The sequence below is a fragment of the Oncorhynchus clarkii genome, chromosome 31 (genome assembly GCF_045791955.1).
Source record: "Oncorhynchus clarkii lewisi isolate Uvic-CL-2024 chromosome 31, UVic_Ocla_1.0, whole genome shotgun sequence".
NCBI classification, from domain to species: domain Eukaryota; kingdom Metazoa; phylum Chordata; class Actinopteri; order Salmoniformes; family Salmonidae; genus Oncorhynchus; species Oncorhynchus clarkii.
The window spans coordinates 18220619-18248549 of NC_092177.1; the positions used below are offsets into that span (position 1 = coordinate 18220619).

At 44.7% G+C, this 27931-nt stretch overlaps 1 protein-coding gene across 2 annotated transcripts; it reads left to right on the forward strand.

Moving 5' to 3' along the window:
* The first annotated feature begins 117 nt into the window (after positions 1–117).
* LOC139390748 (PDZ and LIM domain 3b) lies at positions 118–27916 on the forward strand. Of its 2 annotated transcripts, XM_071138089.1 has the most exons (8): positions 118–327; positions 16967–17118; positions 19537–19621; positions 20393–20457; positions 22736–22954; positions 25025–25152; positions 25336–25447; positions 27309–27598. In XM_071138089.1, the coding sequence occupies exons 1-8, from the start codon at positions 235–237 to the stop codon at positions 27496–27498; spliced, it is 1044 nt and encodes a 347-aa protein (XP_070994190.1). In that variant the 5' UTR covers positions 118–234; the 3' UTR covers positions 27499–27598. The 2 variants fall into 2 exon arrangements, with proteins under 2 accessions (XP_070994190.1, XP_070994192.1); XM_071138091.1 differs by lacking the exons at positions 20393–20457; positions 22736–22954 and adding an exon at positions 20011–20198 and having other exon boundaries at positions 27309–27916.
* The last annotated feature ends 15 nt before the right edge of the window (positions 27917–27931 follow it).

The window sequence follows — 27931 nt, forward strand, 5'->3', positions numbered from 1 at the left end:
AGAGAGAGAGAGAGAGAGAGAGAGAGAGAGAGAGAGAGAGAGAGAGAGAGAGAGAGAGAGAGAGAGAGAGAGAGAGAGAGAGAGAGAGAGAGAGAGAGAGAGAGAGAGAGAGAGAGAGAGAGAGAGAGAGAGAGAGAGAGAGAGAGAGAGAGAGAGAGTGTGTGGAGGGAGAGATTAGCCTACTGCTGCTGTGACTGCTGCTCTACCAGAAACAGGGTGACAGCTAGGAAGATAATGCCCCAGAATGTGGTCCTGGATGGGCCAGCCCCCTGGGGCTTCAGGCTCAATGGAGGGAAGGACTTCAACCAGCCCCTGACCATCACCAGGGTGAGTGCCCACTGACCAACCTTAAACGTGATTAATACCATTTTTAAATATATTCTAAAATTGACTCGTAGGTGTGATATGGTTACATTTTCTGGTGCCTGTTAAATGCAGTGGCAGCATTTTGAACTAACTGTAGACAATGGAGTGATTTCTGACTGAAACAGGCTTACAAAGAGTTTCAGTAATCTAGGCTTGAGGAATTAAAAGCATGTAGAACTTTCTATACAGTATATCAGTGACAAATAAAAAACTTGACTTTTGCTTTATATATAGAAAATAATAAAAGCAGGACTGGACAACCTTTACATGTAGCTCAAGATGTAGGTCTGTGTCAAAGAAGACACACGGTTTCTGGACGTAGGTTTTACACTGGTGGACAAATGACCAAGGTAAATAAAACAACCTCTGATTTCATATCATTGAGCTGGAAGAAGTTGTTAGACATCCAACATTTGATGTCAGCAAGATACTGGTTGAAGGTTTGCTATGCTAGCTTGATCACTGGGTCTGTTTGGTAAATAAAGTAGCATGTCATCTGCATAGCAGTGAAACTGAATTTTATGATTGCGGATGATGTCACCCAGGGGACTCATGTACAGGGTAAATGTACAGGATGGGGCCCAGAATGTACAGGATGGGGCCCAGAATTGACCCCTGAGGGACACCGTAGTAAATAAGTGCTGGGAACGATACTGAACCACCCATGGTCACTGAGAAATGTCTGCCACATAGATATGACCTGAACCAGTCAAGGGCACTGCCGTAGATTCCCACCCACCTCTCCAATCTGTCGACAAGAAGGTTATGATCAATAGTATCAAACATGACACTGAGATCCAAAAAACTAGGATAGAGAACTAGGATAGAGAACTAGGATAAAGCACTAGGATAGAGCACTAGGATAGAGCATTCACCAGCATCGTCAGCCAACAGAAAGTAACTACTGACTTTCAGTAAAGACGTTTCTGTGCTGTGAAGTGATTTGTTGTTCGTACTCATACTCAAATAAGCCACCAAATGCTTTAAAACAACTTTTTCTAACATCTTGGATAAAAAAGGAAGTTTAGAGATGAGGCGGCGTATAGATTGGGCTTTTTAAGGAGAAGTTGGACCAGAACAGTTTTAAAATAGGCTGGGAAGGAGCCAGAGGTCAGGGAGCTATTTCCAATACACAAAATGTTGGGGCCAACAGTATGGATAACTTATTTTAGTAGTGCAGTAGGGACCATATCCAAGGGTCAGGGGGAGGTCTTCATTTGAGGAACAGTACCAAGGAGGGACTCAAAGGATATTTGGTCAAAAGAGTAAAAGGAAGCAGTAGACAGTCTCAGAGTAGTTGCCTCTTGACCAGAAATGCTGGTATGGGGCTGGCTACTGTCATTCTGGGATCTAAAATGTTCTATGTTTTCTGTAGAAGATAATCGTAAAAACTGTTCGCCGAGACCAGGGGATGCAAGCATGTCATTGTTAAGGGGGCCACTGACAACATACTCAATTGTCTTAAACAGAATTTTCGAGTTGTGGCACTTCTCAGAGATCAGCGTACTTCTCAGAGATCAGGGTACTTCTCAGAGATCAGGGTACTTCTCAGAAATCAGTGTACTTCTCAAAGATCAGGATACTTCTCAGAGATCAGGGTACTTCTCAGAGATCAGGGTAGAGAAATAGTTTGCATCTTTAACAGCAACATTATAATTTCTCATCAGATCCTTCATTACTGGACATCATAGAATACTTGAAATTTGCATGCCTTCAATTTACATACAACCTTTCTAAGTTCACTTTTTAAGGCATGACTGTGGTCATTTAACCAACGTGAGACTGGCAGACAGTTTATTATTGTTTTAACTGATGCCACTGAGTCTAAAGTAGCCTGATATACAGTGCCTTCGGAATGTATTCAGACCCCTTGACTTTTTCCACATTTTGTTACGGTACAGCCTTATTATAAAATGGATTAAATAAAGAAAAATCCTCAGCAATCTACACACAATACCCCATAATGACAAAGCAATTTTTGCAAGTGTATTAAAGATAATAAACAGAAATACCTTATTTACATAAGTATTCAGATCCTTTGCTATGAGACTTGAAATTGCACTGATCATCCTTGAGATATTTCTACAACTTGATTGGAGTCCACCTGTGGTAAAGTCAATTGATTGGACATGATCTGGAAAGGCACACCTGTCTATATAAGGTCCCACAGTTGACAGTGCATGTTAAAGCAAAAACCAAGCCATGGGGTCGAAGGAATTGTCCGTAGAGCACCGAGAAAGGATTGTGTTGAGGCACAGATCCGGGGAAGGGTACCAAAGCATTTTTGCAGTATTGAAGGTCCCCAAGCACACAGTGGCCTTCATCATTCTTCAATGGAAGACGTTTGGACTGACAGAGGAGCTCCAGAGTTCCTCTGTGGAGATGGAAAACCTTCCAGAAAGACAACCATCTCTGCAGAACTCCACCAATCAGGCTTTTATGGTAGAGTGGCCTGATGGAAAAAGGCACCTAAAGACTCTCTAACCATGAGAAACAAGATTGTCTGGTCTGATGAAACCAAGATTGAATTATTTGTCCTGAATTCCAAGCGTCACGTCTGGAGGAAACCTTCCACCATCCCTACAGTGAAGCATGGTGGTGGCAGCATCATTCTGTGGGGATGTTGTTCAGCAGCAGGGACTGGGAGACAAGTCAGGATCGAGGCAAAGGTGAATGGAGCGAAGTACAGAGATCCTTTATGAAAACTGGCTTCAGAGTGCTCGGACCTCAGACTGGAGCGAAGTTTCACCTTCCAACAGGACAATGACCCTAAGCACACAGCCAAGACAACCCAGAAGTGGCTTCGGGACAAGTCTCTGAATGTCCTTGAGGGGCCCAGGCAGAGCCTGAACTTGAACCTGATCTAACATCTCTGAAGAGACATGAAAATAGCTGTGCAGCAACGCTCCCCATCCAACCTGACAGAGCTTGAGAGAATCTGCAGACAAGAATGGGAGAAACTCCCCAAATACAGGTGTGCCAAGTTTGTAAGATCATACCCAAGAAGATTTGAGATTGTGATTACTGCCAATGGTGCTTCAACAAAGTGCCTAATAAAGGGTCAGAATAGTTACGTAAATGTGATATTTCAGTTTTTATTTGTTATAAATTTGCAAAAATATCTAAAACCTGTTTTTCTTTGTCATTATGGTGTATTATGTGTAGGGGAAAAACGATTTAATCCATTTTATAACAAGGATGTAATGTAACAAAATGTGGAAAAAGTCAAGAGGTCTGAGTACTTTCCGAATCCACTGTAGGTCAGTGAAACTGTTCAGCAAATCAGCGGAATGACGACAAAGACCCGGATCATTAGGAGAGGATATAAAAGCAGTGGTAAATGTACTAGCACTTGATGATGCGAGAGCGATTGGGGCAGACTTTTATTTTTTTAAATTCTCCTTTTTCTTGATATCCAATTGGTAGTTACAGTCTTGTCCCATCGCTGCAACTCCCCTACGGACTCGGGAGAGGAAAAGGTCGAGAGCCATGCATCCTCCAAAACACGACCCTGCCAAGCCCCACTCCTTCTTGACCCACTGCTCGCTTAACCCACAACCCAGCCGCACCAATGTGTCGGAGGAAACACCGTCTAGCTGGCGACCGGAAGTCAGCTTGCAGGTGCCCGGCCTGCCACAAGGAGTCACAGGAGCGCAATGAGACAAGGAAATCCCGGCCGGCCAACCTCTCTCCTAACCCGGACGACACTGGGGCAATTGTGCACCACCTCATAGGTCTCCCAGTCGCGGACGGCTGTGACACAGCCTGGGATCGAACCCAGGTCTGTAGCGATGCAGTGGCTTAGACCGCTGCACCACTCAGGAGGCTAGGGGTGGCAGACATTTTTAGGAGAAAGCATTTTAAAAACAATAATGAGATGGTCAGAGACAAACACATCAATAGTTTCCAAGTGATCAATATTCAGACCATAGGACAGCAGGAGATCAACACTATGGCCTTGGTAGTGTGTAAGCCCTGTGGCATGTAGCACATTCTAACTCTCCCTGGCTAGTGCATTCTTTAAATAACTCTGTCATATTTAAACATGACCAAAGCCAGCTGGTCAGAGAAATCCTGCAATGAACAAACTATTAGGTTTATGTTGTGGAGGGCGGTACACTAGAATGGATAAGGTGAGCTGTTGCTTATTCAAGCAAATGATAAGACTTTAAAATACAGGGCTACGTACTGTATATGCTTATGTCTCTATGAATGACGGCTACCCTCCACAACAGGGCCAAACGGCCTGGATGTCTACTGAGGCACCATGGAGATCTCCAGTCACACCTGTCACAGCCAGGAGCACATATCTTCTTACCCCTCAGCCCCCTGGAACGCCCCTCAACCCCCAGGAACCCCCCTCGTCCCCCAGGAACCCCCCTCTTCCCCCAGGAACCCCCCTCGACCCGGGTCTGTAACGAGCTCCTGAAGGAGTAGAAGGGATAGGACTGAGACACTTAGCAGACTGTTAGTAGTGTAGGACTGAGACACTTAGCAGACTGTTAGTAGTGTAGGACTGAGACACTTAGCAGACTGTTAGTTGTGTAGGACTGAGACACTTAGCAGACTGTTAGTAGTGTAGGACTGAGACTCTTAGCAGACTGTTAGTAGTGTAGGACTAAGACTCTTAGCAGACTGTTAGTAGTGTAGGACTGAGACACTTAGCAGACTGTTAGTAGTGTAGGACTGAGACACTTAGCAGACTGTTAGTAGTGTGGGACTTTGACTCTTAGCAGACTGTTAGTAGTGTAGGACTGAGACTCTTAGCAGACTGTTAGTAGTGTAGGACTGAGACACTTAGCAGACTGTTAGTAGTGTAGGACTGAGACACTTAGCAGACTGTTAGTAGTGTAGGACTGAGACACTTAGCAGACTGTTAGTAGTGTAGGACTGAGACTCTTAGCAGACTGTTAGTAGTGTAGGACTGAGACTCTTAGCAGACTGTTAGTAGTGTAGGACTGAGACACTTAGCAGACTGTTAGTAGTGTAGGACTGAGACACTTAGCAGACTGTTAGTAGTGTAGGACTGAGACTCTTAGCAGACTGTTAGTAGTGTAGGACTGAGACACTTAGCAGACTGTTAGTAGTGTAGGACTGAGACACTGTAGCTGAGACACTTAGCAGACTGTTAGTAGTGTAGGACTGAGACTGTTAGTAGTGTAGGACTGAGACACTTAGCAGACTGTTAGTAGTGTAGGACTGAGACTGAGACTTAGCAGACTGTTAGTAGTGTAGGACTGAGACACTTAGCAGACTTAGCAGACTGTTAGTAGTGTAGGACTGAGACTCTTAGCAGACTGTTAGTAGTGTAGGACTGAGACACTTAGCAGACTGTTAGTAGTGTAGGACTGAGACTCTTAGCAGACTGTTAGTAGTGTAGGACTGAGACACTTAGCAGACTGTTAGTAGTGTAGGACTGAGACACTTAGCAGACTGTTAGTAGTGTAGGACTGAGACACTTAGCAGACTGTTAGTAGTGTAGGACTGAGACACTTAGCAGACTGTTAGTAGTGTAGGACTGAGACTCTTAGCAGACTGTTAGTAGTGTAGGACTGAGACACTTAGCAGACTGTTAGTAGTGTAGGACTGAGACACTTAGCAGACTGTTAGTAGTGTAGGACTGAGACACTTAGCAGACTGTTAGTAGTGTAGGACTGAGACACTTAGCAGACTGTTAGTAGTGTAGGACTGAGACACTTAGCAGACTGTTAGTAGTGTAGGACTGTTAGTAGTGTAGGACTGAGACTCTTAGCAGACTGTTAGTAGTGTAGGACTGAGACACTTAGCAGACTGTTAGTAGTGTAGGACTGAGACACTTAGCAGACTGTTAGTAGTGTAGGACTGAGACACTTAGCAGACTGTTAGTAGTGTAGGACTGAGACACTTAGCAGACTGTTAGTAGTGTAGGACTGTAGGACTGAGACTCTTAGCAGACTGTTAGTAGTGTAGGACTGAGACACTTAGCAGACTGTTAGTAGTGTAGGACTGAGACTCTTAGCAGACTGTTAGTAGTGTAGGACTGAGACTTAGCAGACTGTTAGTAGTGTAGGACTGAGACACTTAGCAGACTGTTAGTAGTGTAGGACTGAGACACTTAGCAGACTGTTAGTAGTGTAGGACTGAGACACTTAGCAGACTGTTAGTAGTGTAGGCAGACTGTTAGACAGACTTAGCAGACTGTTAGTAGTGTAGGACTGAGACACTTAGCAGACTGTTAGTAGTGTGGGACTTTGACTCTTAGCAGACTGTTAGTAGTGTAGGACTGAGACTCTTAGCAGACTGTTAGTAGTGTAGGACTGAGACACTTAGCAGACTGTTAGTAGTGTAGGACTGAGACACTTAGCAGACTGTTAGCTGAGACTTAGCAGACTGTTAGTAGTGTAGGACTGACACTTAGCAGACTGTTAGTAGTGTAGGACTGAGACTCTTAGCAGACTGTTAGTAGTGTAGGACTGAGCAGACTTAGAGTGTAGGACTGACTTAGCAGACTGTTAGTAGTGTAGGACTGAGACACTTAGCAGACTGTTAGTAGTGTGGGACTTTGACTCTTAGCAGACTGTTAGTAGTGTAGGACTGAGACTCTTAGCAGACTGTTAGTAGTGTAGGACTGAGACTCTTAGCAGACTGTTAGTAGTGTAGGACTGAGACACTTAGCAGACTGTTAGTAGTGTAGGACTGAGACACTTAGCAGACTGTTAGTAGTGTAGGACTGAGACACTTAGCAGACTGTTAGTAGTGTAGGACTGAGACTTTAGCAGACTGTTAGTAGTGTAGGACTGAGACACTTAGCAGACTGTTAGTAGTGTAGGACTGAGACACTTAGCAGACTGTTAGTAGTGTAGGACTGAGACTCTTAGCAGACTGTTAGTAGTGTAGGACTGAGACTCTTAGCAGACTGTTAGTAGTGTAGGACTGAGACACTTAGCAGACTGTTAGTAGTGTAGGACTGAGACACTTAGCAGACTGTTAGTAGTGTGGGACTTTGACTCTTAGCAGACTGTTAGTAGTGTAGGACTGAGACTCTTAGCAGACTGTTAGTAGTGTAGGACTGAGACTCTTAGCAGACTGTTAGTAGTGTAGGACTGAGACACTTAGCAGACTGTTAGTAGTGTGGGACTTTGACTCTTAGCAGACTGTTAGTAGTGTAGGACTGAGACTCTTAGCAGACTGTTAGTAGTGTAGGACTGAGACACTTAGCAGACTGTTAGTAGTGTAGGACTGAGACACTTAGCAGACTGTTAGTAGTGTAGGACTGAGACACTTAGCAGACTGTTAGTAGTGTAGGACTGAGACACTTAGCAGACTGTTAGTAGTGTAGGACTGAGACACTTAGCAGACTGTTAGTAGTGTAGGACTGAGACTCTTAGCAGACTGTTAGTAGTGTAGGACTGAGACACTTAGCAGACTGTTAGTAGTGTAGGACTGAGACTCTTAGCAGACTGTTAGTAGTGTAGGACTGAGACTCTTAGCAGACTGTTAGTAGTGTAGGACTGAGACTCTTAGCAGACTGTTAGTAGTGTAGGACTGAGACACTTAGCAGACTGTTAGTAGTGTGGGACTTTGACTCTTAGCAGACTGTTAGTAGTGTAGGACTGAGACTCTTAGCAGACTGTTAGTAGTGTAGGACTGAGACACTTAGCAGACTGTTAGTAGTGTAGGACTGAGACACTTAGCAGACTGTTAGTAGTGTAGGACTGAGACACTTAGCAGACTGTTAGTAGTGTAGGACTGAGACACTTAGCAGACTGTTAGTAGTGTAGGACTGAGACACTTAGCAGACTGTTAGTAGTGTAGGACTGAGACACTTAGCAGACTGTTAGTAGTGTAGGACTGAGACACTTAGCAGACTGTTAGTAGTGTAGGACTGAGACTCTTAGCAGACTGTTAGTAGTGTAGGACTGAGACTCTTAGCAGACTGTTAGTAGTGTAGGACTGAGACACTTAGCAGACTGTTAGTAGTGTAGGACTGAGACACTTAGCAGACTGTTAGTAGTGTAGGACTGAGACACTTAGCAGACTGTTAGTAGTGTAGGACTTTGACTCTTAGCAGACTGTTAGTAGTGTAGGACTGAGACTCTTAGCAGACTGTTAGTAGTGTAGGACTTTGACTCTTAGCAGACTGTTAGTAGTGTAGGACTGAGACACTTAGCAGACTGTTAGTAGTGTAGGACTGAGACTCTTAGCAGACTGTTAGTAGTGTAGGACTGAGACACTTAGCAGACTGTTAGTAGTGTAGGACTGAGACACTTAGCAGACTGTTAGTAGTGTAGGACTGAGACACTTAGCAGACTGTTAGTAGTGTAGGACTGAGACACTTAGCAGACTGTTAGTAGTGTAGGACTGAGACACTTAGCAGACTGTTAGTAGTGTAGGACTGAGACTCTTAGCAGACTGTTAGTAGTGTAGGACTGAGACTCTTAGCAGACTGTTAGTAGTGTAGGACTGAGACACTTAGCAGACTGTTAGTAGTGTAGGACTGAGACTCTTAGCAGACTGTTAGTAGTGTGGGACTGAGACACTTAGCAGACTGTTAGTAGTGTAGGACTGAGACACTTAGCAGACTGTTAGTAGTGTAGGACTGAGACACTTAGCAGACTGTTAGTAGTGTGGGACTTTGACTCTTAGCAGCAGACTGTTAGTAGTGTAGGACTGAGACTCTTAGCAGACTGTTAGTAGTGTAGGACTGAGACACTTAGCAGACTGTTAGTAGTGTAGGACTGAGACACTTAGCAGACTGTTAGTAGTGTAGGACTGAGACACTTAGCAGACTGTTAGTAGTGTAGGACTTTGACTCTTAGCAGACTGTTAGTAGTGTAGGACTGAGACACTTAGCAGACTGTTAGTAGTGTAGGACTGAGACACTTAGCAGACTGTTAGTAGTGTAGGACTGAGACTCTTAGCAGACTGTTAGTAGTGTAGGACTGAGACACTTAGCAGACTGTTAGTAGTGTAGGACTGAGACACTTAGCAGACTGTTAGTAGTGTGGGACTTTGACTCTTAGCAGACTGTTAGTAGTGTAGGACTGAGACTCTTAGCAGACTGTTAGTAGTGTAGGACTGAGACACTTAGCAGAATGTTAGTAGTGTAGAACTGAGACACTTAGCAGACTGTTAGTAGTGTGGGACTTTGACTCTTAGCAGACTGTTAGTAGTGTAGGACTGAGACTCTTAGCAGACTGTTAGTAGTGTAGGACTAAGACTCTTAGCAGACTGTTAGTAGTGTAGGACTGAGACACTTAGCAGACTGTTAGTAGTGTGGGACTTTGACTCTTAGCAGACTGTTAGTAGTGTAGGACTGAGACTCTTAGCAGACTGTTAGTAGTGTAGGACTGAGACACTTAGCAGACTGTTAGTAGTGTAGGACTGAGACACTTAGCAGAATGTTAGTAGTGTAGGACTGAGACACTTAGCAGACTGTTAGTAGTGTAGGACTGAGACACTTAGCAGACTGTTAGTAGTGTAGGACTGAGACACTTAGCAGACTGTTAGTAGTGTAGGACTGAGACTCTTAGCAGACTGTTAGTAGTGTAGGACTGAGACACTTAGCAGACTGTTAGTAGTGTAGGACTGAGACTCTTAGCAGACTGTTAGTAGTGTAGGACTGAGACTCTTAGGTAGACTGTTAGTAGTGTAGGACTGAGACTCTTAGCAGACTGTTAGTAGTGTAGGACTGAGACACTTAGCAGACTGTTAGTAGTGTGGGACTTTGACTCTTAGCAGACTGTTAGTAGTGTAGGACTGAGACTCTTAGCAGACTGTTAGTAGTGTAGGACTGAGACACTTAGCAGACTGTTAGTAGTGTAGGACTGAGACACTTAGCAGACTGTTAGTAGTGTAGGACTGAGACACTTAGCAGACTGTTAGTAGTGTAGGACTGAGACACTTAGCAGACTGTTAGTAGTGTAGGACTGAGACTCTTAGCAGACTGTTAGTAGTGTAGGACTGAGACACTTAGCAGACTGTTAGTTGTGTAGGACTGAGACACTTAGCAGACTGTTAGTAGTGTAGGACTGAGACTCTTAGCAGACTGTTAGTAGTGTAGGACTGAGACTCTTAGCAGACTGTTAGTAGTGTAGGACTGAGACTCTTAGCAGACTGTTAGTAGTGTAGGACTGAGACACTTAGCAGACTGTTAGTAGTGTAGGACTGAGACTCTTAGCAGACTGTTAGTAGTGTAGGACTTTGACTCTTAGCAGACTGTTAATAGTGTAGGACTGAGACTCTTAGCAGACTGTTAGTAGTGTGGGACTTTGACTCTTAGCAGACTGTTAGTAGTGCAGGACTGAGACACTTAGCAGACTGTTAGTAGTGTAGGACTGAGACTCTTAGCAGACTGTTAGTAGTGTAGGACTGAGACACTTAGCAGACTGTTAGTAGTGTAGGACTGAGACACTTAGCAGACTGTTAGTAGTGTAGGACTGAGACACTTAGCAGACTGTTAGTAGTGTAGGACTGAGACACTTAGCAGACTGTTAGTAGTGTAGGACTGAGACACTTAGCAGACTGTTAGTAGTGTAGGACTGAGACTCTTAGCAGACTGTTAGTAGTGTAGGACTGAGACTCTTAGCAGACTGTTAGTAGTGTAGGACTGAGACACTTAGCAGACTGTTAGTAGTGTAGGACTGAGACTCTTAGCAGACTGTTAGTAGTGTGGGACTGAGACACTTAGCAGACTGTTAGTAGTGTAGGACTGAGACACTTAGCAGACTGTTAGTAGTGTAGGACTGAGACACTTAGCAGACTGTTAGTAGTGTGGGACTTTGACTCTTAGCAGCAGACTGTTAGTAGTGTAGGACTGAGACTCTTAGCAGACTGTTAGTAGTGTAGGACTGAGACACTTAGCAGACTGTTAGTAGTGTAGGACTGAGACACTTAGCAGACTGTTAGTAGTGTGGGACTTTGACTCTTAGCAGACTGTTAGTAGTGTAGGACTGAGACACTTAGCAGACTGTTAGTAGTGTAGGACTGAGACACTTAGCAGACTGTTAGTAGTGTAGGACTGAGACTCTTAGCAGACTGTTAGTAGTGTAGGACTGAGACACTTAGCAGACTGTTAGTAGTGTAGGACTGAGACACTTAGCAGACTGTTAGTAGTGTGGGACTTTGACTCTTAGCAGACTGTTAGTAGTGTAGGACTGAGACTCTTAGCAGACTGTTAGTAGTGTAGGACTGAGACACTTAGCAGAATGTTAGTAGTGTAGAACTGAGACACTTAGCAGACTGTTAGTAGTGTGGGACTTTGACTCTTAGCAGACTGTTAGTAGTGTAGGACTGAGACTCTTAGCAGACTGTTAGTAGTGTAGGACTAAGACTCTTAGCAGACTGTTAGTAGTGTAGGACTGAGACACTTAGCAGACTGTTAGTAGTGTGGGACTTTGACTCTTAGCAGACTGTTAGTAGTGTAGGACTGAGACTCTTAGCAGACTGTTAGTAGTGTAGGACTGAGACACTTAGCAGACTGTTAGTAGTGTAGGACTGAGACACTTAGCAGAATGTTAGTAGTGTAGGACTGAGACACTTAGCAGACTGTTAGTAGTGTAGGACTGAGACACTTAGCAGACTGTTAGTAGTGTAGGACTGAGACACTTAGCAGACTGTTAGTAGTGTAGGACTGAGACTCTTAGCAGACTGTTAGTAGTGTAGGACTGAGACACTTAGCAGACTGTTAGTAGTGTAGGACTGAGACTCTTAGCAGACTGTTAGTAGTGTAGGACTGAGACTCTTAGGTAGACTGTTAGTAGTGTAGGACTGAGACTCTTAGCAGACTGTTAGTAGTGTAGGACTGAGACACTTAGCAGACTGTTAGTAGTGTGGGACTTTGACTCTTAGCAGACTGTTAGTAGTGTAGGACTGAGACTCTTAGCAGACTGTTAGTAGTGTAGGACTGAGACACTTAGCAGACTGTTAGTAGTGTAGGACTGAGACACTTAGCAGACTGTTAGTAGTGTAGGACTGAGACACTTAGCAGACTGTTAGTAGTGTAGGACTGAGACACTTAGCAGACTGTTAGTAGTGTAGGACTGAGACTCTTAGCAGACTGTTAGTAGTGTAGGACTGAGACACTTAGCAGACTGTTAGTTGTGTAGGACTGAGACACTTAGCAGACTGTTAGTAGTGTAGGACTGAGACTCTTAGCAGACTGTTAGTAGTGTAGGACTGAGACTCTTAGCAGACTGTTAGTAGTGTAGGACTGAGACTCTTAGCAGACTGTTAGTAGTGTAGGACTGAGACACTTAGCAGACTGTTAGTAGTGTAGGACTGAGACTCTTAGCAGACTGTTAGTAGTGTAGGACTTTGACTCTTAGCAGACTGTTAATAGTGTAGGACTGAGACTCTTAGCAGACTGTTAGTAGTGTGGGACTTTGACTCTTAGCAGACTGTTAGTAGTGCAGGACTGAGACACTTAGCAGACTGTTAGTAGTGTAGGACTGAGACTCTTAGCAGACTGTTAGTAGTGTAGGACTGAGACTCTTAGCAGACTGTTAGTAGTGTAGGACTGAGACTCTTAGCAGACTGTTAGTAGTGTAGGACTGAGACACTTAGCAGACTGTTAGTAGTGTAGGACTGAGACACTTAGCAGACTGTTAGTAGTGTAGGACTGAGACACTTAGCAGACTGTTAGTAGTGTAGAACTGAGACACTTAGCAGAATGTTAGTAGTGTAGGACTGGAAGAGCCTGGGCTTCTTCACCAAAATGACACCCTATTCCCTTTATAGTGTACTAGTTTTGACCAGAGCCCATAGGACTTAGTGTTATAATAAGAGTCCCATCTGTCTGAAAAGGATTGGTCATAAGGTGCTGGGAATTGGCTGGTAGTGATATCTTCGTGTGGGTAGCATGTCCTTACCTGTGCAGTGCTCTTCTCTGAGAGATGCCTCTGGGTCTATATGGCATGTTTTTCACAACGTTGTCAAAGCCATTACTGATGATGCCTACGTCAAAACAGGAAACAGGTGTTCCAGTATGTGACTAAACTGCAAACAGTCTGCTTCTGCTTGTACTGTATGCCAGTCTGCTTTTATCTGGTAACAACGTGTGGTTATGGCTGCTATCTAATTGTGTTTTGTATGCGTATAGTTTTGAATAGTATGAGTGGTTATGTGATTTCTTGAGGATGTGTATTAGTGTGGAACTGAGACTGTGTGTGTGGCGGATGTATTTTAAGCCTCTCCTTCTCAAATGGCTCTTACTTCCTGTCCTGTCATGCAGAGGTGTCATGGCGGTTCCTCTGTATGAGAGGTGTCATGGTGGTGTGGTTCCTCTGTGTGAGAGGTGTCATGGTGGTGTGGTTCCTCTGTGTGAGAGGTGTCATGGTGGTGTGGTTCCTCTGTGTGAGAGGTGTCATGGTGGTGTGGTTCCTCTGTGTGAGAGGTGTCATGGTGGTTCCTCTGTGTGAGAGGTGTCATGTTGGTTCCTCTGTGTGAGAGGTGTCATGGTGGTGTGGTTCCTCTGTGTGAGAGGTGTCATGGTGGTGTGGTTACTCTGTGTGAGAGGTGTCATGGTGGTTCCTCTGTGTGAGAGGTGTCATGGCGGTTCCTCTGTATGAGAGGTGTCATGGTGGTGTGGTTCCTCTGTGTGAGAGGTGTCATGGTGGTGTGGTTCCTCTGTGTGAGAGGTGTCATGGTGGTGTGGTTCCTCTGTGTGAGAGGTGTCATGGTGGTTCCTCTGTGTGAGAGGTGTCATGTTGGTTCCTCTGTGTGAGAGGTGTCATGGTGGTGTGGTTCCTCTGTGTGAGAGGTGTCATGGTGGTTCCTCTGTGTGAGAGGTGTCATGTTGGTTCCTCTGTGTGAGGGGTGTCATGGTGGTGTGGTTCCTCTGTGTGAGAGGTGTCATGGTGGTTACTCTGTGTGAGAGGTGTCATGGTGGTTACTCTGTGTGAGAGGTGTCATGGCGGTTCCTCTGTATGAGAGGTGTCATGTTGGTTCGTCTGTATGAGAGGTGTCATGGTGGTTCCTCTGTATGAGAGGTGTCATGGTGGTTCCTCTGTGTGAGAGGTGTCATGGTGGTTCCTCTGTGTGAGAGGTGTCATGGTGGTTCCTCTGTGTGAGAGGTGTCATGTTGGTTCCTCTGTGTGAGAGGTGTCATGGTGGTTCCTCTGTGTGAGAGGTGTCATGGTGGTTCCTCTGTGTGAGAGGTGTCATGGTGGTGTGGTTCCTCTGTGTGAGAGGTGTCATGGCGGTTCCTCTGTATGAGAGGTGTCATGGTGGTTCCTCTGTATGAGAGGTGTCATGGTGGTGTGGTTCCTCTGTGTGAGAGGTGTCATGGTGGTTCCTCTGTGTGAGCGGTGTCATGGTGGTTCCTCTGTGTGAGAGGTGTCATGGTGGTTCCTCTGTATGAGAGGTGTCATGGTGGTGTGGTTCCTCTGTGTGAGAGGTGTCATGGGGGTGTGGTTGCTCTGTGTGAGAGGTGTCATGGCGGTTCCTCTGTATGAGAGGTGTCATGGTGGTTCCTCTGTGTGAGAGGTGTCATGGTGGTTCCTCTGTGTGAGAGGTGTCATGGTGGTTCCTCTGTGTGAGAGGTGTCATGGTGGTGTGGTTCCTCTGTGTGAGAGGTGTCATGGGGGTGTGGTTCCTCTGTGTGAGAGGTGTCATGGGGGTGTGGTTCCTCTGTGTGAGAGGTGTCATGGCGGTTCCTCTGTATGAGAGGTGTCATGGTGGTGTGGTTCCTCTGTGTGAGAGGTGTCATGGCGGTTCCTCTGTATGAGAGGTGTCATGGGGGTGTGGTTCCTCTGTGTGAGAGGTGTCATGGTCTTTCCTCTGTGTGAGAGGTGTCATGGTGGTTCCTCTGTGTGAGAGGTGTCATGGCGGTTCCTCTGTGTGAGAGGGGTCATGGTGTTGTGGTTCCTCTGTGTGAGACGTGTCATGGTGGTTCCTCTGTGTGAGAGGTGTCATGGCGGTCCTCTGTGTGAGAGGTGTCATGGCGGTTCCTCTGTGTGAGAGGTGTCATGGTGGTTCCTTTGTGTGAGAGGTGTCATGGTGGTTCCTCTGTGTGAGAGGGGTCATGGTGGTGTGGTTCCTCTGTGTGAGAGGTGTCATGGTCTTTCCTCTGTGTGAGAGGTGTCATGGTGGTTCCTCTGTGTGAGAGGTGTCATGGTGGTTCCTCTGTGTGAGACGTGTCATGGTGGTGTGGTTCCTCTTTGTGAGAGGTGTCATGGTGGTTCCTCTGTGTGAGAGGTGTCATGGTGGTTCCTCTGTGTGAGAGGTGTCATGTTGGTTCATCTGTGTGAGAGGTGTCATGGTGGTGTGGTTCCTCTGTGTGAGAGGTGTCATGGTGGTTCCTCTGTGTGAGAGGTGTCATGGTGGTTCCTCTGTGTGAGAGGTGTCATGTTGGTTCCTCTGTGTGAGAGGTGTCATGGTGGTGTGGTTCCTCTGTGTGAGAGGTGTCATGGTGGTGTGGTTCTTCTGTGTGAGAGGTTCTCACTCAGTAATTCCAGATGTCTGTTAGAGACAACAGAGTAGTATGAAACCACAAACAGACAACAGTCTGCAGTATGTGACTTGATACTGAGGACATGGCTCCTGATACCATACAGTATAGCATACCAAAGAAGTTAATGTACTGTATTTGGTTTATACAGGTTAGAGTTAGGACATGTACACCACGTTCAAATGAGGAGTAATATGAAACAGGAACGTAAAGGAGGCAGCTGTTATCAAGTTGTTTCCCTCGTAGAAGATATATGATACAGGCAGCGTAACGTAACAGAGCCCAAATGAATCATCCAGCCATAAATAGCCAGATAGATTACCCCAGTCTGCATTAATCTGCCTTTTCAACAGAACAACAGGAGAGGAAAGTAGTGAGAGAAGGGGGGGGGGGGGGGGGTTGGCAGGTGGAGAGGCCCAGGCATGGTGAAGGGTTAAGGTAAGAACCTGGAGGCAGAGGGGTGAGGTGACTACCTCGGGAATGACGCTGACCAGGTAGGAGAGGGGCAAAGGGATGATGTCAGGCCCCATTAGAGGCAGATAGAGAGAGGGAGTAGAGAAGGGGGGTGGGAGAGAGGGGGGGGGGGGGGGTGGAGAGAGAGAGGAGGGGGAGAGGGGGGGGGAGAAGAGAGGGGGGAGAAGAGTGGAGAGAGAGGGGGGTGGAGAGAGAGAGGAGGGTGAGAGAGGGGGGAGAAGAGAGGGGGGAGAAGAGTGGAGAGAGAGGGGGGGTGGAGAGAGAGAGGAGGGGCTAGAGAGGGGGGAGAAGAGAGGGGGGAAAAGAGTGGAGAGAGAGGGGGGGGAGTGGAGAGAGAGAGGAGGGGGAGAGAGGGGGGAGAAGAGTGGAGAGAGAGAGAGGGGAGAAGAGTGGAGAGAGGGGGGGGGTTCTAGGCTTGGAGACAGAATGGATGCCTAAGCAGTTAGATCAGCAGGCTGTCAATAGTGTAATCCCCTATCCCATGTACTGTATTCTGGCACCACACAGTGATGGACACGTCATCCACACAGCTTTATTTATAGGGCATGTAAAACACAGAATGGACTCCTAGTCATACTCTAGGTGTAGCCATTATGTTGAAACAGCCCATGTACTGCAATGTCTACCAACCACTGTGCTTCTCCCACACATTTGTGCCCCGTTAGAACTGTTCAAACTGAAGTGGTGCTTGGTTTCTAGGTGACGCCTGGCAGCAAAGCCTCGCTGGCCAACCTGTGCCCCGGTGACATCATCCTGGCCATAGAGGGTGTGAGTACAGAGTGCATGACTCACAGCGAGGCCCAGAACAAGATCAAAGACCCTGCCTCCCGGCTCGGCCTCAAGATTGAGAGGTAGGTGAGCAAGCAGAATGACTGGTTGTGTCCCAAATGGCACCCTATTTCCTTTGTAATGCACTACGTTGTGCCCGGGTCAAAATAGGGCCCTGGTCAAAAGTAATGCACTATATAGGGAATAGGGTGTATTTAGGATGCATGCACCCTGGTAATAAGATGATAACACAAGTACAAGGACACCAGCCATCTATGGACAACTTTTGTTAACAGTAGTGTACGCATGAAAGATAGATAGTTATGAACTGGGTGGTTCGAGCCCTGAATGCTGATTGGCTGAAAGCTTTGGTGTACCGCGGGTATGACAAAACATTTATTTTTACTGCTCTAATTACGTTGGTAACCAGTTTATAATAGCAATAAGGCACCTCGGGGTTTGTGATATATGGCCAATATACCACTGCTAAGGGCTGTGTCTTGGCACTCCCCGTTGCGTCGTGCACAAGAACAGCCCTTAGCCGTGGTATATTGGCCATATACCACACCACCTCGGGCCTTATTGCTTAAATACACACCACACAATGTTGAATAGTCTAGCAGTTATGACATTTAAATACACACAACACAATGTTGAATAGTCTAGCAGTAATGACATTTAAATACACACAACACAATGTTGAATAGTCTAGCAGTAATGACATTTAAATACACACAACACAATGTTGAATAGTCTAGCAGTAATGACATTTAAATACACACCACACAATGTTGAATAGTCTAGCAGTTATGACATTTAAATACACACCACACAATGTTGAATAGTCTAGCAGTAATGACATTTAAATACACACCACACAATGTTGAATAGTCTAGCAGTAATGACATTTAAATACACACCACACAATGTTGAATAGTCTAGCAGTAATGACATTTAAATACACACCACACAATGTTGAATAGTCTAGCAGTAATGACATTTAAATACACACCACACAATGTTGAATAGTCTAGCAGTAATGACATTTAAATACACACCACACAATGTTGAATAGTCTAGCAGTAATGACATTTAAATACACACCACACAATGTTGAATAGTCTAGCAGTTATGACATTTAAATACACACCACACAATGTTGAATAGTCTAGCAGTAATGACATTTAAATACACACCACACAATGTTGAATAGTCTAGCAGTTATGACATTTAAATACACACAACACAATGTTGAATAGTCTAGCAGTAATGACATTTAAATACACACCACACAATGTTGAATAGTCTAGCAGTTATGACATTTAAATACACACAACACAATGTTGAATAGTCTAGCAGTAATGACATTTAAATACACACAACACAATGTTGAATAGTCTAGCAGTAATGACATTTAAATACACACCACACAATGTTGAATAGTCTAGCAGTAATTACATTTAAATACACACCACACAATGTTGAATAGTCTAGCAGTAATGACATTTAAATACACACAACACAATGTTGAATAGTCTAGCAGTTATGACATTTAAATACACACAACACAATGTTGAATAGTCTAGCAGTAATGACATTTAAATACACACAACACAATGTTGAATAGTCTAGCAGTAATGACATTTCTTCCTTTCAAGCTTTTTTTATCAGGATCTGCATTAGCAGTCGCCGATGGAGACAGTTAGTCTTACTGAGGTCTTACTGAGGTCTTACTGAGGTCTTACTGAGGTCTTACTGAGGTCTTACTGAGGTATTACTGAGGTCTTACTGAGGTCTTACTGAGGTCTTACTGAGGTCTTACTGAGGTATTACTGAGGTCTTACTGAGGTCTTACCGAGGTATTACTGAGGTCTTACTGAGGTCCCACACAGAACAAAAACACATTACAGACTTTACAGTTGACATACATTTAAAAACATTAACATGTAGTGTGTGTGCAGCTATCAGTTACACATACCTGTCAATACATACACACTACAAGCTAACAGAAATAAAAAGGAAATCAAATCACATTTTATTTGTCACATACGCTGAATGCAACGGGTGTGGACTTTACCGTGAAATGATTGCTTGCGAGCCCTTCCCAATGAGGCAAAGTTTAAAAAAGGTACAAAAATAGTAAGTCAAGGGGAAACATTGACTGCCTGTCTTTGGCTGAGCTATAGAGCTGCATAGTGAACTTGTTAGGCCTTTATGAGTGGTTGCCGGGCGCACGGCGCTCAGTCAAAATGCCGGGGCTGCATTCCATCTCTTTGATTCATAACCTCATGAAACTGTTTGAGAGTCTTGCGTGGGGTCAGAGATGCTCGAGGCGCTGATGTAAATTACGAGTGCAGCAAGGCCATGTTTGGGTCAAAATGCTAAGCAGCTGGCCTGTCTGGCTACAGTTTGATCTGGATTTATTATTTAATGTCAGGAAGGAAGGAAGGCTGCTGTATATCAGGGTTTGACTGACCGTGGACTCTTTCTCTGTCTTGCAGGCCTGAGACCAAAATGTGGTCCCCCCAAGTCACAGAGGATGGGAAAGCAAACCCATTCAAGCTCAATTTAGAGGCAGAACAACAAGTAAGTAGCAGAAGGAATAAATGTTATTAGGTTAAGGACTGCATTCCGATTCACATCAATCCCTCTCCTGGTGTTTGTGTGGTTGTGAGTTACAGTATAGCTGGTATTCAATTCAATTGAATTAAATTGTCCCCTTCAGGCATTTCTAGGGTTATAGTGGTTCTTCAGATACATACAGTGTAGCTAGTATAGCTTTGACCACTGCATGCAGTGTGTGTACCATGTAGCTTGTATAACTTTGACCACTGCATGCAGTGTGTGTACCTTGTAGCTTGTATAACTTTGACCACTGCATGCAGTGTGTGTACCGTGTAGCTTGTATAGCTTTGTGTACAGTTTAGCTTGTATAGCTGCATGCAGTGTGTGTCTCTGTCTTGCTCCACATGTAGGAGTTGAAACCTATCGGTACAGGTCACAACCGACGGGCCCAGCCCTTCATGGCTGCGGCCACCATAGACAACGGACGCCAGGTGGTGAGTTCCTCCTACAACACTCCCATAGGCCTCTACTCCTCAGGCAACATCCAGGACGCCCTGCACGGACAGCTCCCAGGCCTTGTTCACGATAAGCATGAGGGGTGAGTAAGTGCCAGGCTGATCCGGACACCCTTCCTGATGCCCCGTGGACCCCACCTCTCCCCTCCTCCACCCCTCTCCCCTCCTCCACCCGGTGTCACTAACCCTGCCTCTTGCTTCTCTTCTCCTCCCTGGCTGCTCCTCAGAGCGCCTCTCTAACTCCTCTTCTGCCTCATCCTCTTCTGTTTTTTTACAGGACCTGGGCTACTTTGAACACAAGTTTAACGTCAGGCCTAAGCTCTTCTTACCTGCAGGCCAAAGGTCACTAGTTTCAACATCTCCCTACTGATGCAGTAATACAGTAATACTGGTTTCAACATCTCCCTACTGATGCAGTAATACAGTAATACTAGTTTCAACATCTCCTTCCTGATGCAGTAATACAGTAATACTAGTTTCAACATCTCCTTACTTATGCAGTAATACAGTAATACTAGTTTCAACATCTCCCTTCTGATGCAGTAATACAGTAATACTAGTTTCAACATCTCCCTACTGATGCAGTAATACTAGTTTCAACATCTCCCTACTAATGCAGTAATACAGTAATACTAGTTTCAACATCTCCCTACTGATACAGTAATACAGTAATACTAGTTTCAACATCTCCTACTGATACAGTAATACAGTAATACTAGTTTCAACATCTCCCTACTGATACAGTAATACAGTAATACTAGTTTCAACATCTCCCTACTGATGCAGTAATACAGTAATACTAGTTTCAACATCTCCCTACTGATGCAGTAATACTAGTTTCAACATCTCCCTACTGATGCAGTAATACAGTAATACTAGTTTCAACATCTCCCTACTGATGCAGTAATACAGTAATACTAGTTTCAACATCTCCCTACTGATGCAGTAATACATTAATACTAGCTCCAACATCTCCCTACTGATGCAGTAATACAGTAATACTAGTTTCATCATCTCCCTACTAATGCAGTAATACATTAATACTAGTTTCAACATCTCCCTACTAATGCAGTAATACAGTAATACTAGTTTCAACATCTCCCTACTGATACAATAATACAGTAATACTAGTTTCAACATCTCCCTACTGATACAGTAATACAGTAATACTAGTTTCAACATCTCCCTACTGATACAGTAATACTGTAATACTAGTTTCGCCAATCCCTACTGATGCAGTAATACTAGTTTCAACATATCCCTACTAATGCAGTAATACAGTAATACTAGTTTCAACATCTTCCTACTGATGCAGTAATACAGTAATTCTAGTTTCAACATCTCCCTACTGATACAGTAATACTGTAATACTAGTTTCAACATCTCCCTACTGATGCAGTAATACAGTAATACTAGTTTCAACATCTCCCTACTGATGCAGTAATACTAGTTTCAACATCTCCCTACTGATGCAGTAATACAGTAATACTAGTTTCAACATCTCCCTACTGATACAGTAATACAGTAATACTAGTTTCAACATCTCCCTACTGATGCAGTAATACAGTAATACTAGTTTCAACATCTCCCTACTGATGCAGTAATACTAGTTTCAACATCTCCCTACTGATGCAGTAATACAGTAATACTAGTTTCAACATCTCCCTACTGATACAGTAATACATTAATACTAGTTTCAACATCTCCCTACTGATGCAGTAATACTAGTTTCAACATCTCCCTACTAATGCAGTAATACAGTAATACTAGTTTCAACATCTCCCTACTGATGCAGTAATACAGTAATACTAGTTTCAACATCTCCCTACTGATGCAGTAATACTAGTTTCAACATCTCCCTACTGATGCAGTAATACAGTAATACTAGTTTCAACATCTCTCTACTGATACAGTAATACAGTAATACTAGTTTCAACATATCCCTACTGATGCAGTAATACATTAATACTAGTTTCAACATCTCCCTACTGATACAGTAATACAGTAATACTAGTTTCAACATCTCCCTACTAATGCAGTAATACAGTAATACTAGTTTCAACATCTCCCTACTGATGCAGTAATACATTAATACTAGTTTCAACATCTCCCTACTGATACAGTAATACTAGTTTCAACATCTCCCTACTGAAACAGTAATACAGTAATACTAGTTTCGCCAATCCCTACTGATGCAGTAATACTAGTTTCAACATCTCCCTACTGATGCAGTAATACAGTAATACTAGTTTCAACATCTCCCTACTGATGCAGTAATACAGTAATACTAGTTTCAACATCTCCCTACTGATGCAGTAATACAGTAATACTAGTTTCAACATCTCCCTACTGATGCAGTAATACAGTAATACTAGTTTCAACATCTCCCTACTGATGCAATAATACAGTAATACTAGTTTCAACATCTCCCTACTGATGCAGTAATACCATAGTCAGTTTTATTCAGTCACAGAGTAAATGATCTTATACTTACTGATTGTAATATTTCTATATAGCTGCAATAACTCATCTTCCATCTTTCCTGTCTCTTTCATGTGTTGTGCTGTCTCTTCTCCCCTGCTCTACCTCTGGCTTTGCAATCACTGACCACCGCCCTCAGCGAGTGCCCTCCTCCGCAAGGCCTGATGGGAAATGGCCATCAGACGGTGGTCACCCTCTCCCCCCCTGACCCTCCCCTGTCTGCTAACTCCGGCACAGACCAACCCCTGGCCCCCAGTGCTCAGTATAACTCCCCCATTAACCTGTACTCTGAGGCCAACGTCTCGGCCGCTCAGCAGCTAGCTCAGGTCACCTTAGTAGAGGAACAGGTCCCTCTAAGGTAATCATAGGTGTGTGTGTGTGTGTGTGTGTGTGTGTGTGTGTGTGTGTGTGTGTGTGTGTGTGTGTGTGTGTGTGTGTGTGTGTGTGTGTGTGTGTGTGCGTGCGCGTGCGCGTGCGCGTGCGTGTGCGTGTGCGTGTGCGTGTGCGTGTATGTGTGTTTGTGTGTTTGTGTGTGTGTGTGTGTGTGTGTGTGTGTGTGCGTCAAATTGAACAACCTCTGCTTACATTATAGTACCAGTCAACAGTTTGGACATGCCTTCTCATTCCAGGGTTTTTCTTTATTTTTACTATTTTTTACATTGTAGAATAATAGTGAAGACATTAAAACTATGAAATAACACATATGGAAAGTGTTGAACAAATCAAAACATATTTTAGATTTTAGATTCTTAAAAGTAGCCACTCTTCGCCTTGATGACAGCTTTGCACACTCTCGGCATTCTCTCAACCAGCTTCATGTCACCAGTCACCTGAAATGCATTTTAATTAATAGGTATGCCTCGTTAAAAGTTAATTTTAGGAATTTCTTTCCTTCTTAATGAGTTTGAGCCAATCAGTTGTGTAGTGACAAGGTAGGAGTGGTATACAGAAGATAGACTTAGTAAAAGACCAAGTACATATTATGGCAAGCACAGCTCAAATAAACAAAGAGAAATGACAGTCCATCATCACTTTAAGACATGAAGGTCAGTCAATTCTGAAAAATTCAAGAACTTTGAACGTTTCTTCAAGTGCAGTTGCAAAAACCATCAAGCGCTATGACGAAACTGGCTCTCACGAGGATCGCCACAGGAAAGGAAGACCCAGAGTTAGCTTTGCTGCAGAGGATAAGTTCATTAGAGCTGCCAGCCTCAGAAATTGCAGTCCAAATAAATGCTTCACAGAGTTCAAGTAACAGACACATCTCAACATCAACTGTTCAGAGGAGACTGCATGAATCAGGCCTTCATGGTCGAATTGCTGCAAAGATACCACTGCTAAAGGACACCAATATGAAGAAGAGACTTGGTTTGTCATAGAAACACGAGCAACGGACATTGGTCTGATGAGTCCAAATTTGAGATTATTGGTTCCAACCGTTGTGTGATGCAGAGTAGGTGAACAAATGACCTCCGCATGTGTGGTTCCCACCGTGAAGCATGGAGGAGGAGGTGTGATGGTGTGGGGGTGCTTTGCTGGTGATACTGTCTGTGTTTATTTAGAATTCAAGGCACACTTAACCAGCATGGCTACCACAGCATTCTACAGTGATACGCCATCCCATCTGGTTTGTGCTTAGTGGGATCATCATTTGTTTTTCCAACAGGACAATGACCCAACACACCTTCGGGCTGTGTATGGGCTATTTGACCAAGAAGGAGAGTGATGGAGTGTTGCATCAGATGACCTGGCCTCCGCAATCACCCAACATCAACCTATAAGGACTCTGGGCCAGACCCAGATGCAGACACGGGAGGATGTTGGTTTGAAGCATTTGATATTTATTAGTTCCAAAGGGGCTAGGCAAGAGAATAGTCATGGACAGGCAAAAGGTCAAACCAGATCAGAGTCCAGGAGGTACAGAGCGGCAGGCAGGCTCGAGATCAGGGTAGGCAGACATATTAGAGCGTGACACGTGACATCAGGGCGTGACACAGCCCAATTGAGATGGTTTGGGATGAGTTGGACCGCAGATTGAAGGAAAAGCAGCAACAAGTGCTCAGCATATGTGGGAACTCATTAAAGACTGTTGGAAAAGCATTCCAGGTTGAAGCTGGTTGAAGCATGCAAAAGTGTGCAAAGCTGACATCAAGGCAAAGGGTGGCTACTTATAAGAATCTAAATTATAAAATATATTTTGATTTGTTTAACACTTTTTGGGTTACTACATGATTCCATGTGTTATTTCATAGTTTTGATGTCTTCACTATTATTCTACAATGTAGAAAAAAGTTAAAATAAAGAAAAACCCTTGAGTAGGTGTGTCCAAACTTTTGACTGCTACTGTATATTATGGTGAAGGCCAGAGGAATTCCAGAAAAAGGTACCATATGATAAAATCCTATCTCCTCTCCCTCTTGCATCCTAGTGGTAAGACACTGTCCTCCATTAAGGAGTCTCATGTGTACCGGATGCTCCAGGATGACCAGGATAGGCCACATGAACCACGTCAGTCAGGCTCCTTTAAGGCTCTGCAGGAACACGTGGAGACTGATGGTGAGCTAAATCCAAGCATACAGACAACTTATCCACTCTGACGGCACTTAATAACAAAGTACACGTTTTAGTAATTATTTATTGATAAAAGGTAGAATGAGCAGGGTTGGGTAGAAACGGATTACACGTAGCAGAGATTGACATTTTAACACAGCAGTAAACCAATGTTTTGTGCATTAATAGGAGCAAAGCCGTTGATTACTAGAAGTGTAAGAGCTCCAGTGACAAAGCCTCCTACACCTGCGGGATCGCTACAGAAACTACCCCTCTGTGACAAGTGTGGAAACGGCATAGTGTGAGTACCCACTACCCAGGCTGACAGGAAATAAGGCACTGGAGTGCCATGGTGCTGCCCTCTCCCAATGACTCATCTGATCCTGCCCTCGCCCAATGACCCGTCTGATCCTACCCTCTCCCAATGACCCGTCTGATCCTGCCCTCGCCCAATGGCCTGCCTGATCCTACCCTCTCCCAATGACTCATCTGATCCTGCCCTCGCCCAATGACTCATCTGATCCTGCCCTCTCCCAATGACTCATCTGATCCTGCCCTCGACCAATGGCCTGCCTGATCCTACCCTCTCCCAATGACTCATCTGATCCTGCCCTCTCCCAATGACTCATCTGATCCTGCCCTCGCCCAATGACTCATCTGATCCTGCCCTCTCCCAATGACTCATCTGATCCTGCCCTCGCCCAATGACTCATCTGATCCTGCCCTCTCCCAATGACTCATCTGATCCTGCCCTCTCCCAATGACTCATCTGATCCTGCCCTCTCCCAATGACTCATCTGATCCTGCCCTCGCCCAATGACTCATCTGATCCTGCCCTCTCCCAATGACTCATCTGATCCTGCCCTCTCCCAATGACTCATCTGATCCTGCCCTCGCCCAATGACTCATCTGATCCTGCCCTCTCCCAATGACTCATCTGATCCTGCCCTCTCCCAATGACTCATCTGATCCTGCCCTCTCCCAATGACTCATCTGATCCTACACTCGCCCAATGACCCGTCTGATCCTGCCCTCGCCCAATGACCCGTCTGATCCTACCCTCGCCCAATGACCTGTCTGATCCTGCCCTCTTCATGTTCTGGATAATGACTAAACCAAGAAGAATGTATTAATAAACCACGAAGGACCTCCGCTACATTATACACATGTGAACAGGCAGGTAATAAGAAACCATGGCAGGAATGTTTTTGCGGTGAGGAAACACAAGATGACAGCGTCTACCTTGCCAGATCTGTCCTCTCTCATCTTTTGTTTTTGGGGGATGAAAGTAAGAAGTACATGAAAGGATTGAGTAAGGGAATATACCTGCCTCTGATACTTTTGATGTGGTGGGGCACATCTGCTGTCGCATAAGACCAAGGTCTAAGTGGGGTATGGTTAGAGCTATGGTGGTTTTGGATCTATCTAGATGGCAAAGTATAACCTCCTGCCTAGGCTAATTGCACACAGCGCATAAAAACAATAATTCAGAGCATTGGGAGGAAGTGTCTGGTAAACAAGATTAGGCAAAGTAAGACAGTCAACTCTCTTGTCCCCTGGTCCCACAGTAAGACAGTCAACTCTCTTGTCCCCTGGTCCCACAGTAAGACAGTCAACTCTCTTGTCCCCTGCTCCCACAGTAAGACAGTCAACTCTCTCTTGTCGCCTGGTCCCACAGTAAGACAGTCAACTCTCTCTTGTCCCCTGGTCCCACAGTAAGACAGTCAACACTCTCTTGTCCCCTGGTCCCACAGTAAGACAGTCAACACTCTCTTGTCCCCTGGTCCCACAGTAAGACGGTCAACACTCTCTTGTCCCCTGGTCCCACAGTAAGACAGTCAACTCTCTCTTGTCCCCTGCTCCCACAGTAAGACAGTCAACACTCTCTTGTCCCCTGCTCCCACAGTAAGACAGTCAACTCTCTTGTCCCCTGGTCCCACAGTAAGACAGTCAACTCTCTTGTCCCCTGCTCCCACAGTAAGACAGTCAACACTCTCTTGTCCCCTGCTCCCACAGTAAGACAGTCAACACTCTCTTGTCCCCTGGTCCCACAGTAAGACAGTCAACACTCTCTTGTCCCCTGCTCCCACAGTAAGACAGTCAACACTCTCTTGTCCCCTGCTCCCACAGTAAGACAGTAAACTCTCTCTTGTCCCCTGCAGAGGCACAGTGGTGAAGGCCAGAGAAAAGTTCCGCCACCCTGGATGTTTCGTGTGCTCCGACTGCAAAGTCAACCTGAAGCAGAGGGGCTACGTCTTTGTGGAGGGGCAGCTGTACTGCGAGACCCACGCCCGCGCCCGGACGATACCTTCAGAGGGACACGATGTCATCACCGTTTACCCCACGGCTTGAGACCAGTGGACCGGGAAATGCACAGACCTGTCCAAATGGAGCAAGAACTGTAATTTGCCACTCCCCTTCTCATACAGAGTATTTCAGGACAAAATACATGATATATATATATATATATATATATATATATATATATATATATATATATATATATATATATATATATATATATATACAAGCTGCACTGTGGATAGATAGGCCATACTACAGTGGCGTTCATCAACTTAACACCCTGAACTGAACATATGTCTGTGGACATTATGATGCAATTGTGAATTTGCTTATCACCGTCAAAAACGCAACCATTTATCTTTTTAAAAAGGAATATGTTTGTTATGCCTTGTGAATACCAACTGTGCCTTGTGATTTAAAGGTTTTCTGAATATGTTACCATTGGTAATAAAAACAGAAGACAAACGTATTATCTTGTTTG